The sequence below is a fragment of the Mustelus asterias genome, chromosome 7 (assembly GCF_964213995.1).
Source record: "Mustelus asterias chromosome 7, sMusAst1.hap1.1, whole genome shotgun sequence".
Taxonomy (NCBI): Eukaryota; Metazoa; Chordata; class Chondrichthyes; order Carcharhiniformes; family Triakidae; genus Mustelus; species Mustelus asterias.
In genome coordinates, this window is record NC_135807.1 from 93,834,426 (window position 1) to 93,852,600 (window position 18,175).

The window sequence follows — 18,175 nt, forward strand, 5'->3', positions numbered from 1 at the left end:
GAAAACCATCCCAAGATGTTTCATAGAAGAGTAAAGAAAAACAGGCTCCAAACCAGAGAAACAAAAAGATGTTATCAAAAGCTTAGTCAAATAACTACTGGTTTGAGGAGATTTTAAAAGGAGAGGGATGTGCTAGGTTTATGGAGAGATTCAATTTTTGTTCAGAATGCTTTTTTTAAAGAGAAAAAAAGCACGAAAATCATCTTACACCTATCATTATCCACACGGAGACTGGGAAAATTGGTTTCTACTCTGCTAGGTGACATTGATAGCAATCTGTAGTGAATTCACAAAAAAAATCAATGGCAGCTGCAATTTCAGGCTACCGAGTCAGCTGCTCCATAACCTCGGGATTTAATAAAATCAATCTGTTCTGCTGGGGAGGCAGAAGTGTGGCCACTAGGATTGTGCTGTTCTCAGTCAGCTTAAATGCTAATCTAAAATCGTAGTCCTATGCTGCCCATGAAGGTGATCGAGAATGCTCCGAGTGACATCACTGAAACTGCTTGTACAAAAGATAAAGTGGTGGGAGTTGCCTTTCAGTGGATTTATATATATATATCCTCAGGTGATCGGCCGCTGAGATTGGGTGGGAGGATTGCTGAGTTATTTGTTTTAGTGTGTGTGCTGCTCCAATTAGGAGCATCAGATGATTGCACCAACTGCTCAAAACAAATTCTAAACATGATGCAGGTTGAACTGAAGTCAGAAGCATAATATCTGTAAACATAAATTGCTTTATTTAATCTTCAAACCAGACTTCCACCTTCTCCTATCGGGAAAATGATACAAGAGTCTGAAAACACTTAACAGATGCAAGAACAGCTTCTTTCCTGCAGTCGTCAGATTTTTGAATGGTCCTATCATAAATTGAGCTGATCTTTCTCTTCACCGCACCTGTAAGTGCAACACTATATCCCGCACCCTATCCTTTCCTCCTTCCCATGTACTCTATGAATGGTGTGTTTTGACTGTATAGCGCAAGAAACAATACTTTCCACTGTATCCCAATACATGACAATAATAAATCAAAATCAAATCAAATGACTGTCCTCCCAAATCAAAAAGGATGTAACCAAACCTCAAGCTTTTTACATGCCCTCCGACACCATCCCCACAATTAATTTGCCAAACATTTGCATACTCTCCAACTTGTGTGTACCAGATAAACTCCCTTCTTAAGAGTATATGCAGGCTACATTATCCCTACACCACCACCGCTATCCACTACACTTTCCCTATTCTCATATTTGAGTAATAACAGAGGACAAAATAGGAGTACAGCTTCTACAGAATACTTAACCCAGGAATTTGGAGAGGGGGAATTTTGCTTTAAGGTTTGACCTCTTTCTAAAACCTAGTCAAATTTTGCAGTTAGCACTTGACATTAATATGTAGTTTCTTTCAGTGTTAGCCAGTGGTATGCAAGTTGCCCGTTAGTGGAGGCTGCATATTTAATTAAATGACCAGCTAGAACTAGTTACCAAAAGCAGAAGGCTTTTGCAAATGCATGGTTGACAGGTTAACCAAGTGCATGTTTGACAGAACTCAGGAATTTAGTTGAGTGTGGGAATTCTATGCAGTGAGGTAAGAGATGCTGTTCAGCTTTTTTACAAAATAGGAAGCGGTCTGTCAGAGGGCTGAGGAAAACCGAGATCCGAGGACTCCGGGTAATAATTAGGTCAGCAGGCAGGTAATTGGGTTAGTGAGTTTTACATTTTTCTTTCTTTAAACTGGGGCAGTATAAACTGTCAAGACATGAGCAATTAAAACACAGAACCACAAAAGATAATTGACCATGGACCTGTGCCAAAGTATTTACACGGCTGGTCGAGAGCAGGTGCAAAAGGACCCAAAGGCAGTAACCACTACCTAGAAGAGAGAGGTAGCAGAGCCATTCAAGGAATGGGGATGTGGGACCATTCACAGCCAGAGAGGGGCAGACGGACCATTTGCAGTGAGAGGCCAGTGCCACCCTCATAAGCTCATGAAGCCACCATTGCATTTTATGAATCCCAGGGAGAGGGTTTCCTGTGGGAAAGAGTATGCCCTCGGCACATGCAGCAGAGCCTGGTCTCCAGTCATCCTGGACCTTCTTTCCACTGGACCAAGACCTTGTTCTGTCAAGCCCCTGTCGTCGTTAGCGTGCAGCAGCCACCACATTAAAATAACCCATGCATAGGCATCCTCCACCCCTTAACATTAAGTTGGGAACCTGGAACATCAGGACTGTCATGGACAATCACAACAGCAACAGACTGGAACAGTGTACTGCTATTGTTGCCAGGGAGCTCAGGCATTTTGACATCGACATCACTGCCCTAAGCAAGGGAAGACCAGTTCAAGGGACAAGGTGGCAATTTCACCTTCTTCTGCAAAGGTAAACCAAAAGAAGACTGCTGCCTCACATGGTTGGCATCGCTATTAAAAACAAACTGGTTGGTTGCCTCAGAGACTTCCTTTGCAGGATTATCAAGCACCTCATGACCCTTCATCTCACCCTAGCCCAGGACAGTGCACTATAGTCCTCAGCGTGTGTCCCCCAACACTGGAAACAACAAACGAGTCCAAAGAGCAATTTTATTCCAGCTTTGAACAATCCCTGGCCTGAGTCCCAACAGGTGACAAGCTGATCCTCCTTGGCAACTTCAACGTCAAAAGAGTTGGAAAGGACAGAAACCTTTGAGAGGGGGTAGAGAAATTAAACAACATGGTATCCTTCTCCTGACAACACACCTAGAAAACAGCCTTGTCGTAATTAACACCTTGTTCTGTCAGAGAGACAAGTACAAGGCTTCATGGCAACACCCTTGCTCCAAGCACCTGCCTGACTCGACCATCCTCAGTGTGGGACCACAAATATGTGCATGTTACCCGTGCTATGATAGGAGCCAACCGATAATTGCTGGAGTGACCACTGATAAATCTGCTCTTTGATCAACATCAATGTAACCCCAAAGCAGCAATGGCAACATAAGTAATACCACAGGAAAATCAACACTGAGGCACTCAAAGACCCTGATAAGAGAGTCCAATCAGCCAGCGTGCCTCAACTATCAAACTGATGACTTCCTGATGACCCAGACTTGCAGACTGTACACAATGCCTGATCTGCCCTCAAGGCCTCCATAATCAACACGTGAACAGATGCTCAACCAGGAAACACCAGGACGGATTTGATGAGAATGACCAAAAAATCAGGAGCAGCTAAGCTGCAAGTGCAAGGATTTTCTGAACCTCAAACAGCAACCAAACTCTAGAGCAAGAAAGCAGCTCTGTAGACAATTGAAGGCTGAAGTCCAGCAAAAAAAACTCCCAGGACCTAAAGAACAGATAGTGGGTGGAGAAAGCGCAGGAGATCCAGCAGTTAGCTGATTACAAAAGAAACCTCACGTTTCATGGTTAAGTCAAGACAAATTGTGGCCCAAGCACTTTGAAGACCCCCTTAACAGAGACTGTCCTCAACGCAAGTGTACTTGACTCCACTCTACAGCATGCTATCCGCCATCATCTCAGCACAACTCCAAGCCAGCAATAGGTAGAAAAGGTCTTCCTTTAGCTGTTGAATGACAAGACATCGGGAGCAGATGGAATCCCCAGAAGCACTAAAACATGACAGAAAGGCACTATTGGAAACAATACATGACCTAATTTCCCTTCTCTGCAAGGAGACGAATATGCATGAAGATCTCAGGAGATGCTGAGACCACCTTCAAGAAAGGTGACAAGGCTGCAGTAACTAATTAGGAATTTCCCTGCTGTCGACCATAGGGAAGGTCATTGCAAGAGAGTTCCTTAATCACCTCCTCCCTGTGGCTGAAGAGTTCCTCCCCAAGTCCCAATGTGGATTCTGCCCAAAGAGCACAACAGACATCATCACTGCATGGCAACTACAAGAAATATGCAGGAAACAGCACCAACCCTTGTGCATGCCCTTCCTTGACCTCAGCTAGGCATTCAACACTCAAACGTGAGGGATTATGGAGCATCCTCCTCTCTTTCGGCTACCCCCAAAAAATTATCACCATCCTTTGCTTGCTCCACAATGCAAACTGTGATCCTGACCAACAGATCCACCATAGACCCAATTCACTGGGGTCTGGGGTCAAGCAAGACTGTGTCATCACACCAACACTCTTCCCTGATCTTCCTTGCTGCAATGCTCCATCTCATCCTAAGCAAGCTCCCTGCTAAAGTGGAGCTACACTACAGAACAAACGGGAATCTGTTCAACCTCTGCCACCTGCAGGCCAGATCCAAAGTCAACCATCCTCTGCCACTCAGAGAAACACCTGTGCAAACTTGGAGGCCGAGCTCCAAGTCACTGTCAACACCATCAAGGCATAAAAGAGCTTGGGCTTACACTAAACATCCATAAGCCAAAAGCCCTCTATCAACATACTCTCCCCAACAAGGCCTTGGACAACATGGATCACGTTCCATACCGTGGGTGCCTATCAACAAGGGCAGATGAGGTTCAATACCACCTTTTGTGTGCCAGAGTGCAGCCTTTGGTTACGCGTGGAAGAGTATTTAAAAACTAGGACCTCAGACTCAGCACCAAGCTTTGATGAGCACTCGAACGCCAAAGCATACAAAGGTAGAGACCAAGTGCTGGAAAATGGGATTGGAAATAGACAGATGCTTGATGGCTGGCAGACACACTGGGCTAAAGGGCCTCTTTCTGTGCTGTGTGACTCTAACTTATGGTCTGCAGAGCAGTAGTGATATCACCCTCCTATATATTGAGATGCGAACTATATACAACAGGCACTTCAAAACCACGCAGAACTACCACCAGCGCTTTGCAAAATCCTGCAAATCCATTGGCAGGGTAGGCGTCGCAACATCAATGAACTCACTCACGTCAACATCCCCAGCTTCGACCAATGCTTGGTAAGCTTTATTGGGCAGGCCACACCATCCACACGCCTGACACGAGACTTGCTAAACAAGTGTTCAACTTGAGAGCTTTGACACAGCAAGCAAAACCTAGGAGGACAGGGAAAATGCTTCAAGGACACTCTCAAAGCCTCCTTGAAAAAGAACACTCCCATCAACACCACAGAATCACTGGCCCAAGAACACCCAAAGTGGAGAAAAATCATGTGGGAAGGAACTCAACATCTCAACTTTCATCACGGAGAACAAGCTGAAGCCAAGTGTCCACAGCAAAAGAAACAAGCTACAACCCAAGTACTCCACCCACCATTTTTCCAACCACGGTTTGTCCCATCTGTGATAAAAACTGTAGAACATAGAACATTACAGCACAGTACAGACCCTTCGGCCCTCGATGTTGCGCTGACCAGTAGTACCAATCTAAAGCCCCTCTAATCTACACTATTCCAATATCATCTATATGTTTATCCAATAACCACTTGAACGCTCTCAACGTTGACGAGTCCACCACTGCTACAGGCAGGGCATTCCACGCCCTTACTACTCTCTGAGTAAAGAACCTACCTCTAACATCTGTCCTATATCTCTCACCCCTCAATTTAAAGCTATGCCCCCTCGTGCTAGCCAACACCATCCGAGGAAAAAGGCTCTCACTATCCACCCTATCTAATCCTCTGATCATCTTGTATGCCTCTATTAAGTCACCTCTTAACCTTCTTCTCTCGAACAAAAACAACCTCAAGCTCCTCAGCCTTTCCTCATATGATTTTCCCACCATACCAGGCAACATCCTGGTAAATCTCCTCTGCACCCTTTCCAACACGTCCACATCTTTCCTATAATACAGCGACCAGAACTGTACGCAATACTCCAAATGCGGCCGCACCAGAGTTTTGTACAGTTGCAGCATGACCTCCTGGCTCCGAAACTCAATCCCTCTACCAATAAAAGCTAACACACCTTACGCCTTCTTAACAACCCTATCAACCTGGGTGCCAACATTCAGGGATCTATGCACGTGGACACCCAGATCCCTCTGTTCATCCACATTACCAAGTATCTTACCATTAGCCCAGTACTCTGTATTCCTGTTACTCCTTCCAAAGTGAATCACCTCACACTTTTCCGCATTAAACTCCATTTGCCACCTCTCAGCCCAGCTCTGCAGCTTATCTATGTCCCTCTGTAACCTGCCATTTCCCTCTGCACTGTCGACAACTCCACCGACTTGTGTCATCCGCAAATTTACTAATCCATCCTTCCACGCCCTCATCCAAGTCATTAATAAAAATGACAAACAGCAGTGGCCCCAAAACAGATCCTTGCGGTACAGCACTAGTAACTGAACACCAGGATGAATATTTCCCATCAACCACCACCCTTTGTTTTCTTACAGCTAGCCAATTCCTGATCCAAACCACTAAATCACCCTCAATCCCATGTGTCCGTATTTTCTGCAAAAGCTTACCACGGGGAACCTTATCAAACGCTTTGCTGAAATCCATATACACCACATCAACCGCTTTACCCTCATCCACCTCTTTGGTCACCTTCTCAAAGAACTCAATAAGGTTTGTGAGGCACGACCTACCCTTCACAAGCACAACTTGGGGCTGGTCCCCCTCCCCCTTAAGGATATCAAAAACACAATCCGAGACATCGCGGAGTCTGGCTCCTGGGAGGCAACGCACCAACCGCGAGTCTCTCTCGTTCCTGCAGAATCTCCTATCCGTCCCTTTAACTATGGAGTCCCCAATGACTAATCCTCTACTCCTCTCCCCCCTTCCCTTCTGAGCCACAAGGACAGACTCTGAGCCAGTGACCTGTACGCCATGGCTTACCCCTGCTAAGTCCCCCCCCCCCAACAGCATCCAAAAGTGTACTATCCCCAATTTCTACATTTTTTGTTTCTCCCCCCACTTGGATGGCTCCCTGTACCTTGGTGCTGTGGTCAGTTTGCTCATCCTCCCTTTCCCTCTCCTTCTGAGCTGCCGGGCCGGACTCTGCGCCGGAGGCACGGCCACTGTTGCTTCCCCCAGGTAGGCTGCTCCCCCCAACAGTACTTAAACAGGAGTACTTATTTTTAAGGGGCACAGCCACTGGGGTACTCTCTAGTACCTGACCTTTCCCCTTCCTAACCGTGACCCACTTGTCTGTCTCTCGTGGCCCCGGTGTGACCACCTGCCTGTAACTCCTATCTATCACCTCCTCATTCTCCCTAACCAGACGAAGGTCATTGAGCTGCAGTTCCAGTTCCCCAACGCGGTCCCTTAAGAGCTGCAGCTCGACGGACCTGGCGCAGATATGGACGTCCAGGAGGCTAGCTGACTCCAGGACCTCCCACATCAGACACTGAGAACAAACTGGCCTCACAATCATAATTCCCCCGTTCTTCCAATGACACAGAAAAAAAAAACTATCTAAACCTACCCCACCTCTGCCTGTTTACGCCGAAGCCCGATGAGCTAAAGCCCGTCAGCTCTCACTCTACTTCCCACTCACTCCACTGCCTGCTCAAAAGTGCGGCCTGCTTTTAAACCCTCCAAAAATCTTCCCAGGCTTCTCCTGGGCCTACTTCCTGTTTGGCAAAAAAAACCCTCCGATTTTTAACACAAATTTAACTGAAAAATAAATAAATCACATGCAGGAACACACTCCCTTACTCTCAGCCTGCTCCTGTGGAACAATGAGGCCTGGGCCTCCTGTGGAACAATGAGGCCTGGGCCTCCTGTAGGTTGCACATTGGACTCCTCAATCACCCAGCATAGGTTAAGAAAAAGCAGAATATCATTAAAATGGAGAGAAACTACAGATTGCTGCAGTACTGAGGAATCTGGATGCCTTGATACATGAATTACAAAAAGTTACCATGCAGGTGCAAGTAATTAGGAAGACAAATGGAATATTGGCCTTTATTGCAAAGGGGATAGGACATAAAAATAGGGAAGTCTTGCTGGAACTGTACAGGTCGTTGGTGAGACCACACCTAGAGCATTGCATGCAATTCAACTAAGGTTCATTAGGTTAAATTCCTGGGATGAAGGGTCGTCTTATTGGGAAGGTTTGAGCAGGTTGGCCCTTTATTCACTGGAGTTTAGAAAAATGAAAGGTGATCCTATTGATAGATTAAAAAATTCTCAGGGAGCTTGATCAGGTAAATGTCAAGGGTGTTCTTCTTTGTGGAATCTCAAACTTGGGCCATGGTTCAGAATTATGGGAACTACCATTTTAGGCAGAAGTGAAGAGAAATTTCTTCTCTTCAGGGATCAGTGATCTTTGCACTCTTGGTTAGAGAATTCCAATGAAGGATGGGTCATTGAAGTCAAGCCAAGTTAGACAGACTTTTGATCTACAAGGGAATGGAGGGCTATGAGGATGGGCAGGAAAGTGGAGCAAGACCACGATCAGATCGCCCATGATCTCACTCAATGGTAAAGCAGGCCCCAAAGGCAAAATGGCTTACTCCTGCTCCTATATCTTAGGTTCTTCGGCTTCTCCTCTCCCCTCAATCTAATTATCAATTCCCCCAACCTGAACTCTGCAATTAGTCTCGACATCACAAGTAAATCATAAAAAGGTAGCTTTTTCTTTAGGAAAGGGTCAAAACAAAACTGGCAGAATTTTCAAAATTTAACACGAACAAGGTATACTCAATAGTGCTTAATCAGAGAGTTTCAATTCATATTTAAAGAGGACAAGCAGCAGTGGACTTCTACATTTGGCTCGTCAGCACTGCAGCATCCACCAAAACTCAATCGATTATCAAAGTATCTAGTCTTAGCTTCTTAATCTTGCCTTTCATTTGGATTGGCTTAGTTTGAAGGATTTTTTGTGCAACATTTCTATATCAACATTTTTTATTTAAAATATCAATGATAGAAAGCCCCACCCTAATAAAAACACAACTATTACTTTGTCCAATTTACTCAGTGCCATATCAAAAAGGTGTTTACCCAAAAAATATAGAAGATGCGACATTATGGGCCCTATTTTACCATTTTGATTCTAAGTGCTGGGCGGACTTGAAAGTGCTTGGGAGTGCTTCAGATCTGACTTTTAGACCCGTTCTCAGGTGTCCTCATACACACTCTGCCTGAAAAAATATCAGCGATTCCGAATTGCGCTGTAGATGTCTGTGGGCGGGGCTTAACCCACCCAAAACCCTGCAGCTCCAATCAGCGTCTCCAACTGCGCATGCGCAGACAAAAAAATTACCTGCTACATCACGCCCGGGCCGGATAATGCCTCCTCCTAGCCCCCACAGACATTTCCCCACCCCCCTAAAATTACTGATCCCTTATCCCACCCCCCTCCGCCACCCAGACCAATTGTGGGCCCCTCCCCTCCCTACCGAACTCCTGTGGAGCATGTCTGTTTCACGCCAATTCTGGATGGGCAAATGCAGTGGTAAAGGGGAAGTGCCAGTAAAGTTGGGCATGTAGACTATTAAGTCAATTTAAATGCATACAAATGCATTTAAATGGCTGTCACACCCATTTCGAGCACGGTCCCGATCGCGGCCATGTTTGGGCCTTGGTAAAGGCGGAACCAGTGCGGATCGTGCTACTCGCCTCACGCCCGACTTTATCAAGTTTTTGTGCCCGAAAACAGGTGCAAAGCACTGGTAAAATCGTGCCCTATAGTTAGGCAAGATTGATCTTAATAGTAAATGGAGTACACAAGAGTACTTCAGTGGAGTACTTAGCACAACCAAGACAGTATTCCCGGTGGCACAGTGGTTAGCACTGAGGCCTCTCAGCACCAGGGACCCGGGTTCAATTCTGGCCCCAGATCACTGTGTGTGGAGTTTGCACATTCTCCTCGTGTCTGCATAGGTTTCCTCTGAGTGCAAGTCCAAAGATGTGCGGCTTAGGTTGATTGGCCATGCTAAATTGACCCTTAGTATCAGGGGAATTAGCAGAGTAAATACATGTGGTAACAGGGATAGGGCCTGGGTGGGACTGCTGTTGGTGCAAGCTCGATGGGCCGAATAGTCTCCTTCTGTACTGTAGGGATTCTATGATTTTTCTAATTCTAATTGCATAGCTAGCTTCAGTTTTGCCTCTAAAAGAGATTATTCTCCTCTGTACTTATAGACCATCATGGTTACCAGAAAAACAGGGATATATTTCCACTGGGACATCCCAATCATCTGGTATTCACCAGAAGAAATGCAGACCACAAAAGTCTTGGCAATATGCTCAAAAACCATTTAAACTAATTTTTCTGAAGGGTGGGGGTCTGTGGATTGGTGTCACGTTCATAGATTTTCTGACGGGGATGTGTAAAATCCTCATCCCATTGTGTCTAATTTGCTTCCAAACAAATCTTTCAAATTTTCATAACTTTTTTAAAATCGTGGACTTCCAGCACTTAAAAAACTATTTTTGTTTTTAAACAATTGATGTACCTGCACTGCTGATTGAACTGAGAACATTGTAAGTGGTGTTTTTGAGATAAAGCAATAAAGCAAAAAAGGTCAAATAAATTTCACTTCATATTATTCAATAATAAAATTGGAGCTAACACCAGGTGACCCGAGGTATTCTGCTAAATTGGGTTGACATATACAATTGTCTTTATACAGCCGGTGTTCTTTAGCTTTTCTGATAACCTGAAGATTTAGAGCAATACCCCCAATTCCTGCCCAGAATTAGAACCACGTTAACTACCTGTACATATTTCTGAAGAAAATATTGAAATATCACCTACAAATATTAATTCTAGGCTTACTCATAATGCAATGAAAGACCCATCAAATCACAGCATGGCAGTCTGCAAAATGTGATGTAATTCAGCTGCGCAAATCTTCAGATACAGACATTATTTAAGTTATCTTACCTGTAGACCATGAAGCATTTGCTGAGTTCTCTTGTTCCACCGCCTCTCCTCCTGATCCTGGTCACCGCCTACCGTCTCCTCCTCCTCAAAATAAGGGCAAATATAGTTAAAACCATTCCAAGGACGGACGAAACAACATCAATTACAGTGTAATAAAAATGAGAACTTCCATCAGTTGTCTCAATTTTTCCAATATACCCACGATGAAAGAATATAGTACTGAAAATTTTGAAGAAAAAGCTAATTTAGCAGACAAGACCATTAAAATTTACCCAATTGTTGCTACTGTTCCTTGTCCCTCACAGCTGCTTTTCTTATCTCTGGGATTTTTCCCATTTGGCACTAGGTAAATCTACAAATCAGCTCTGGTGTTCCTGACTAAACCACCAGTGGGAATCTTCCCAGAACCCATTTTTCCATCGTTAGGAAAAGTCGAGCAAAATAATGAATCTCACTTTGTCGATCAAATACTGTTATTATTTTACAGTTGACGATGAGAAATGCGATCTTAGTATACAAAATATTAAACCAAGATGGTGAAATTTAACTATTTTGATAGCTTAAATGAGAATTTTAATATTTAAAAAAGAAACTAAAGAATCTTTCAAACAGAACTCTTGCTGGAACTGGTAAAATCTGGTGTAGTACTAACCCTCAATGGGACACAGTTCCTGAGCACCCTCCAGTGTCTTACCTAAGCAGCCATTAATAATTTGACAAAGAGAGCACCACAATTGAATGGAATCCTCTCTCATTTGATGTCAGTGTGTTGCATAAAAGACAAGAAATGGGAACACCGGACAAATGTCCCATCACTGATACAGAATGCTAGGATTAATTATAGTGACCGTATTTCTACTTCTCGCAAGGTTAACAAGCTCAAAAGAATAGGAATCAAAACTGGGATTTTGTAAGGCTTATCCATTTTCCTCAAACTAGTGGCGTCAACAAGATTGGTATTTGACTCCCATATAAAGGAAGTGGAAGTAGTTTGTGCAGAAAGGACAGGCATCATCAATAATGGCCTAAGTTTGAATAGCTCACAGATGCTCACCATCAGGCTCACACAAGAACATTGTGTTGCATCAGGAGGCTGGGCCACTTACTGATTTGTAATCCAATGTTAATCAATGACCTCAGGTAGAAGAAGGGAAGACAAATAAGGGGATAAAGCATCATGTAAACTCGTTAAAAATGCTTTTTGCAAAGGTTCTAATGTATTTGAAGGCAATTTATTCAGATAAACGAGCAAAAAAGGTATTTTTAAAAAACTGTGTCCTCACCTCCTCTTCTTCCTCTTCATCTTTGTCTTTCTTCTCTGGCAGAATAGCAAGCTCTGGAACAAGGTCAGTAATGTGCAGTTGCTCCTCTGGGGGAAGTTCCACTGGTGGAATCTGCAGTTCCTGTTCTTGCTGCTGTGGCTGCTGTTGCTCATCTTGCTGCTGAAAGGGTATAACCAGTCAAAAAATAAGTACATGTTTCTCCAACAAAATCAAGAGAGAAGGAATGAAGGTCTCTATCAAGCAGCAGCAGAGACCAAACTAAATCACAATACTGGGTGGAAGTAGGTTCCCTCTAATTCCACTACGAGAAGAAATGTACTTAAATATTGCTGAACCCACAAAACATGGACTGCAGCGATTCAAGAAGGCAGCTCACTACTGCCGTCTCAAGGACAACTAGGGATGGGCAATAAATGCTGACCAGCCAGCAACGTTCATGTCCCACGAATGAATAAAAAAAAAAGAATTGAGGCACCAGCATCAAGTTTAAGAATTGGAAAAGTTGCAGCTTCCCAAAAGCGGAACCAAATAGGCCATCCGATTTTATTTTTGCTCAAAGTAGTTATTTCTGTTGTCCATCATTACTGTTTCACCAGGGGAGAAAAACAGAAACATTTCTCGTCATTCTGAACATCTGCAATTTTTAAATTAGGAAGCAAATGGTTATGAATATAAAATACCATAAAATTCATTATCTAGCTGACATAAATAGTTGCAGTATCTAAGTATGTGCTCGTTGGCATTATGCAACTTGATTTCATTTAAAATTTTGCAATAAAATACCAATGACACATAAAATGAGTTTTAAAAAAGAGAACGAAAATATTTATGATTCTCACAGGTACTGTGGGCTCTGATTCCATTTCCTTTGATTTGCGTTTAACCAGTCTTGATGGCGGGGGCATAATTGACTCATCTAGTGCGGTCCTGCTACTCTCCAACATAGATTCCTGTAGACGACTGGGCTCCTCTAATATGGGTTCATCTAAATTTCAAAAAAATTTAAAATTTAGTTATATACTCATTTTAAACAAATTCAATTTCACATGAAAGCCATCTTGTAAGGTTTCCCTCAAATGGAAAAAAAGTCTACATGATGTAGAACCGTTAAGGTACAGCATGGAAAATCTCAACATAATTCTTTGTAACACTGTTATCCAGACTACCACCAGACATGAATACTAGCAAAAAGGGAACTTCGGCCTAATATTTGGTAAGTACACTCTTCACTCGGGTCATGACAGGTTGATCGAGATAGAGAAAGTGGTTAATTATTATTGTAGTGCACATACCCAGACCTAGTAGAACTAATTCATTTCATACTCACATCTCTGGATTTACTCCTGCTCTATTTTTAAGGGATGTCTTCCATTTCTACTAGCAATCTAGATTAAGGAGCCCATGAAGAGACAGGTGAGTACGCCGGAGTGAGTTGGAGACTGAATGAGTAGCAAATTAGGTTCACGTGGCAGGTTCTAGCAAGTCCGTTTCAGTTTTAACTATTGATGAAGGATCAAGATCTCACATTGTACTAACCGTCAAGAAAATTAAGGTAGCTTGTTAAGCAGAGAACTGCCTGGAGTGGCAGTTATCTGTCAATCACCTGAAAGTGGTTGGTTCAAGAGTGTTAATTAATGTAGCAGGAAGTTAAACTAGTAGTGACTCATCAGAGGGTCTATAAAAATGACAGTCTTTTCAGACCGCACTGTCAGCAAGAGGCACACAAGGAGACAGATTACTGCACTAGAGAGATGAGACTGAGTAACAAGTTAGGTTCACATGGCAATTTGGTGCACAGGGGCAAGTGTGATATTCAGAGGAATGATTCCAAGTCGAGTAACTGAGTAATTAAATTAACCAAATTTATGATGGAAGGACAGGTGTTATGTTGCAAATATTGAATGAGAGTTTTTGGACAAAGCAATCTATTACTAACAGGTCTAGAGAAATTGTAAGCAGCTAGAGGAATTTCAGATCAGGATTATTGATCCAGAAGCTGAACTGCAGAGAGTGCGCAACATAAGGGAGGGGGTTCCTTTGCTGGTCATGCACTTAGAATATGGTTGTCTGTTTTGATCAGACATGAAGGACAGGGGGATGAGATTGTGAGTGAGGCAGGAGTAGAGAAGCCTCAGAATTTACAACTGTCAAACAGGTTTGAGGTGCTCACAACTTGTGTGAATGAGAGTGAAGTCTGCAAGGTGGAAGAGGAGACTGGCCACGGCAACATGGTACAGGAAGCCATTCAAGTGAGAGGCGCAACAGGAATGTAGTGGTAGTAGGGGACAATATAGTGAGGAGGATATTGTTCTCTGCAGCAAAGAACGAGAGTCCAGAAGGTTATGTTGCTTGCTCGGTGCCAGGGTTTGGGTTATCTGTTCAGGGCTGGAGAGGAACCTTCAGTGGGAGGATCCAGTCATCATGGTCCATTTAGATACCAAGGACATGAAGGACAAGAAAAGAGGTTCTGTATAGTCAATCTGAAAGGCTAGGTACCAAATTAAGAAACAAAGCCACAAAGGTAATAATCTGTGGATTAGACCAATTGACTAGACTGGATTTGTCCTGCTCTTTTTACTGCATAGGACATACCTGGGCAATTTTCCACATTGAATGGTAAATACCAGTGTTGTAACTGTATTGGCAAAGCTTGGCTAGAGCCATGGTTAATGCTGGAGCACAGATCTTCAGTACTATTGCCAGAATATTGTCACGGTCCATAGACTTTGTAGTATACAGAGCCTTCAGCTGTTTCTTGACATCCCGGAGTGAACCAAATTGGTTAAAGACTAGACATCTGAGATGCTGGGCACCTCTGGAGGAAGCCAAGATGGCTTATTCACTTCACATTGCTGGCTGAAGATGGTTGCAAATGTTTCAGCTTTGTCCTTTGCACTGCTGGGCTCCTCTTCATTGAAGGTGGGAATATTCGCGGAGTCTCCTCATCCAGTTGTCCGGTTAATTTTCCAACACTTTTCATGACGATGTGATTAGACTGCAGAACCTAGATCTGATCTTTTGGTTGTGGGATCACTTAGCTCTGCCTATTGCACATTGCTTCCACTATTAAGGCATGTGAGTTGCATGTGTTGCAGCTTCACTAGATTGACACCTGGTGCTGCTTCTAGCATGCCCTTCTGGACTTTTCATTGAACTGGCCTTGATAAATGTAGTGCGGGGGATATGCTGGGCCATGAGGTTGCAGATTGTGCTCGAATACAATTCTGCCGCTGTTGATGGCCCACAGAACCTGCTGGATGCCCAGTTTTGAGTTGAGTTATTTCATCTATTTGAAATCTATCCCACTCAGCATTGTGGCAGTCAAACAACAAGAGAATTCCCAATGTGAAGACAGACTTTGTCTCCACAAGGTGGTCATTCCTACCAATACTGTCAGGGACAGGTGCATCTGCAACAGTGAGATTGGCGAGGACGAGGTCTGGTATGTTTTCCCCTCCTGTTGGTTCCTTCACCATATTTTGCAAACAGTCTGGCAGCTATACGAACAAGGAGCAAGAAAGTCCACTCAGCCTCTCAATCCATTCAATATCATAGCTGATCTGATAGTAACCTCAAATCTGCACTCTGCCTACCCGATGAGCAAGCCCCTTGCTCACCAAGAATCTATCCACCTCAGCCTCAAAAACATTCAATGGCTCTGCTTTCACAACATTTTCAGGAAGAAAGTTCCAAAGACTCACCCGAGTGAAAAATTTCCACCTCCTCTCCATTTTAAATGGGTGAACTCTTATTTTTAAGCAGTGACCCATTGTACTAGATCCTCCCACAAGAAGAAATATCCTCTTCACATCTACCTTGTCAAGACCTCTCAGAAACTTGTGTTTCAATCATGTCACCTCTTACTCTAAACTCCAATGGATACAAGGCTAGCCGGTCTAACCTTTCCTCATAAGCCAACCCATCCATTCCAGGTATTAGTCTGGTAAACCTTCTTTGCACTGCTTCCAACACATTTGCATCCTTCCATATACTGTACACAAAATGAGGTCTCACTGGTGCCCTGTACGACGGAGGCATGATGTCCCTACTTTTGTATTCAATTCCCGCCACAATAAATGATAACATTCAATTAAGTTTCTTAATTATTTGCTGTATCTGCATACCAGCCTTTTGTGATTCATGCACATGGTCACCCAGATTCCTCTGCACTTCAGAGTTGTGCAATCTCTCACCATTTGTTCTTTGTTATTCTTCTTGCCAAATTGGACAATTTCACATTTTCCCACATTAAACTCCATTTGCCAGATCTTTATCCACTCACTTCACCTATCTATATCTATGCCCTATAGGACTTGGCCAGCTCAGTCAGCAGCGATGCCTCTGAGCCAGTCTTGGTAACAAACATTTAAGTCCTCACTCTCCCAGGGTAATGCCCTCCTGAATGCCACCACCTGTGTAGCATTGCAGCTCCAATTTCAATGTTTCTAGGAAGCATCATAATTTCTTACTCCAAGTGAAATGAATTTTCAGGAGGAAATCTAGCTGTGTCTTTAGAACCACTTGGTCAGATTATGAAAGACCAAACAACCACCATAACTGGATTTACTGGTCCAGCACACTAAAACCTGAGCAACAAAGCATGCAGTCTTCTGTTTATACGTACAATGGGGTTTGTAAAGATATGTAAATTTATGCAGAATCTGAAGGCAACTGCAGAGAGAAGTCATAATTTAGTATTTAAATTTTAGATGAATTTCATGATGAAAAACAAACCCACAGAGGATGTTCTCCTAAGTAAAGTGATGCATGAGCGCCTTTTCAGATAATCAAAACCACAGCAAAATTAACATGAATGAGAACTGGGGTTTCAATTGTCAGTTAATAAGCTTTTGCAGCAACTCAAAATCAGAAAGGTATACTATAGGAGAGTAAGCTAATGTTTTGAGATGAATTCTACTGCTTTACAGTTGCAAGCTCAATTTGTAAAGTTTGCATAAAGTCAGTGACGTATAAGCTTTTCTTAGTTTGGGCTTCTTACCCAATTCAGGGACGTAGTTCCAATCCAGGCCTCGATGAACTAATTTAGGCTGTGGATTGGGTGCCATATATGCTAACTACTTTTGTCTTGCATGATGTTGAGTTTCTTGAGTGTTATTCGAGCAGCACTTATCCAGGCGACTGGAGAATATTCCATCACATTCCTGATTTGTACCTTCTGAAAGGTGGAACGGCTTTCGAAAAGTCAGAAGGCGAATTACTTACTGCAGAATATCCAGGCTCTGACCTGTTCTTGAAGCTGCTGCATTGATGTCATGCACCCAATGAAGCTCCTAGTTAATGATTTGTCAAAGCAAGATTAGACACTCTTATTGGAGATGATCAAGTTGTAACTGTGCAGGAACAGCTTGGCTAGAGGCATGGCTAATTCTGGAGCACAAGCCTTCAGCACTCTTGACAAAATGCTGTCAGGGCCACTAGACTTTGTTGCATCCACTGTACACAGCCATTTCTTGACATCGTGTGGAGGCGGCTGGCGTGTGTCATCCACTCAGCACTTTTGGCTGAAGATAGTTGCAAAAGCTTCAGCACTGTGGAGCAGGGGGTTGCCCTGACCTCAACTACAACTGCTAGAAAGATTGGTCATAAACATTACAGCTGTTTGTGGGATCTTACTATGTGCACATATATCACATTTCAAAATTAACTGATTGAATATGTCATGCTTTGGTATGTGTTGAGAGTGTGAAGACACTATAAACTCTCTTTTTCCTTCAAAGAAATCTGAACCAGTGAAATAAATTGCATGCAATGAAGCATAAATCATGTTTACAGAATGAACCATCTATAGAAACAAGTGGAAAAAATAAAATTTGGCGACTTCTAATCATTCACTGATCTTTTCCAGTCAACGAGAGTATGTTATCAACGAGTTAATCAAGTGTTTGGAAGCACTTCAGAATAGATTTGGTTGCTATCGAAACCAAATTATTCCAAATACAAGGCTAAATTTTAATACTGTGCACAATTCTGGACTGATTGCCTTCAGAAAGGCACTGTCATGTTGAAGAGAATTCAAAGAGGGACATGGCTAGTTTGGGAATGATGTATGAAGATAAATCAGATTTTCATGGGCAATGGCAATCATCTCGTATCAAATACTAAATGAGGGAAAACGAAAAAGGAAGACA

General features: G+C 43.2%; 1 protein-coding gene across 8 annotated transcripts in view; it reads right to left on the reverse strand.

Moving 5' to 3' along the window:
- Positions 1–18,175, reverse strand: part of rad21b (RAD21 cohesin complex component b) — an 82,415-nt gene that overhangs the window by 1,555 nt on the left and 62,685 nt on the right. For 4 of the 8 annotated variants that reach the window (XM_078216477.1, XM_078216479.1, XM_078216478.1 and 1 more), the window contains exons 11-13: positions 12,866–13,011; positions 12,027–12,185; positions 10,744–10,827 (exon numbers count right to left, since the gene is read on the reverse strand). In XM_078216477.1, coding sequence (XP_078072603.1) covers positions 10,744–10,827; positions 12,027–12,185; positions 12,866–13,011 — 389 coding nt within the window. The remainder of the gene's footprint in view (positions 1–10,743; positions 10,828–12,026; positions 12,186–12,865; positions 13,012–18,175) is intronic. The other 4 variants (XM_078216482.1, XM_078216481.1, XM_078216480.1 and 1 more) reach the window with 1 other exon arrangement.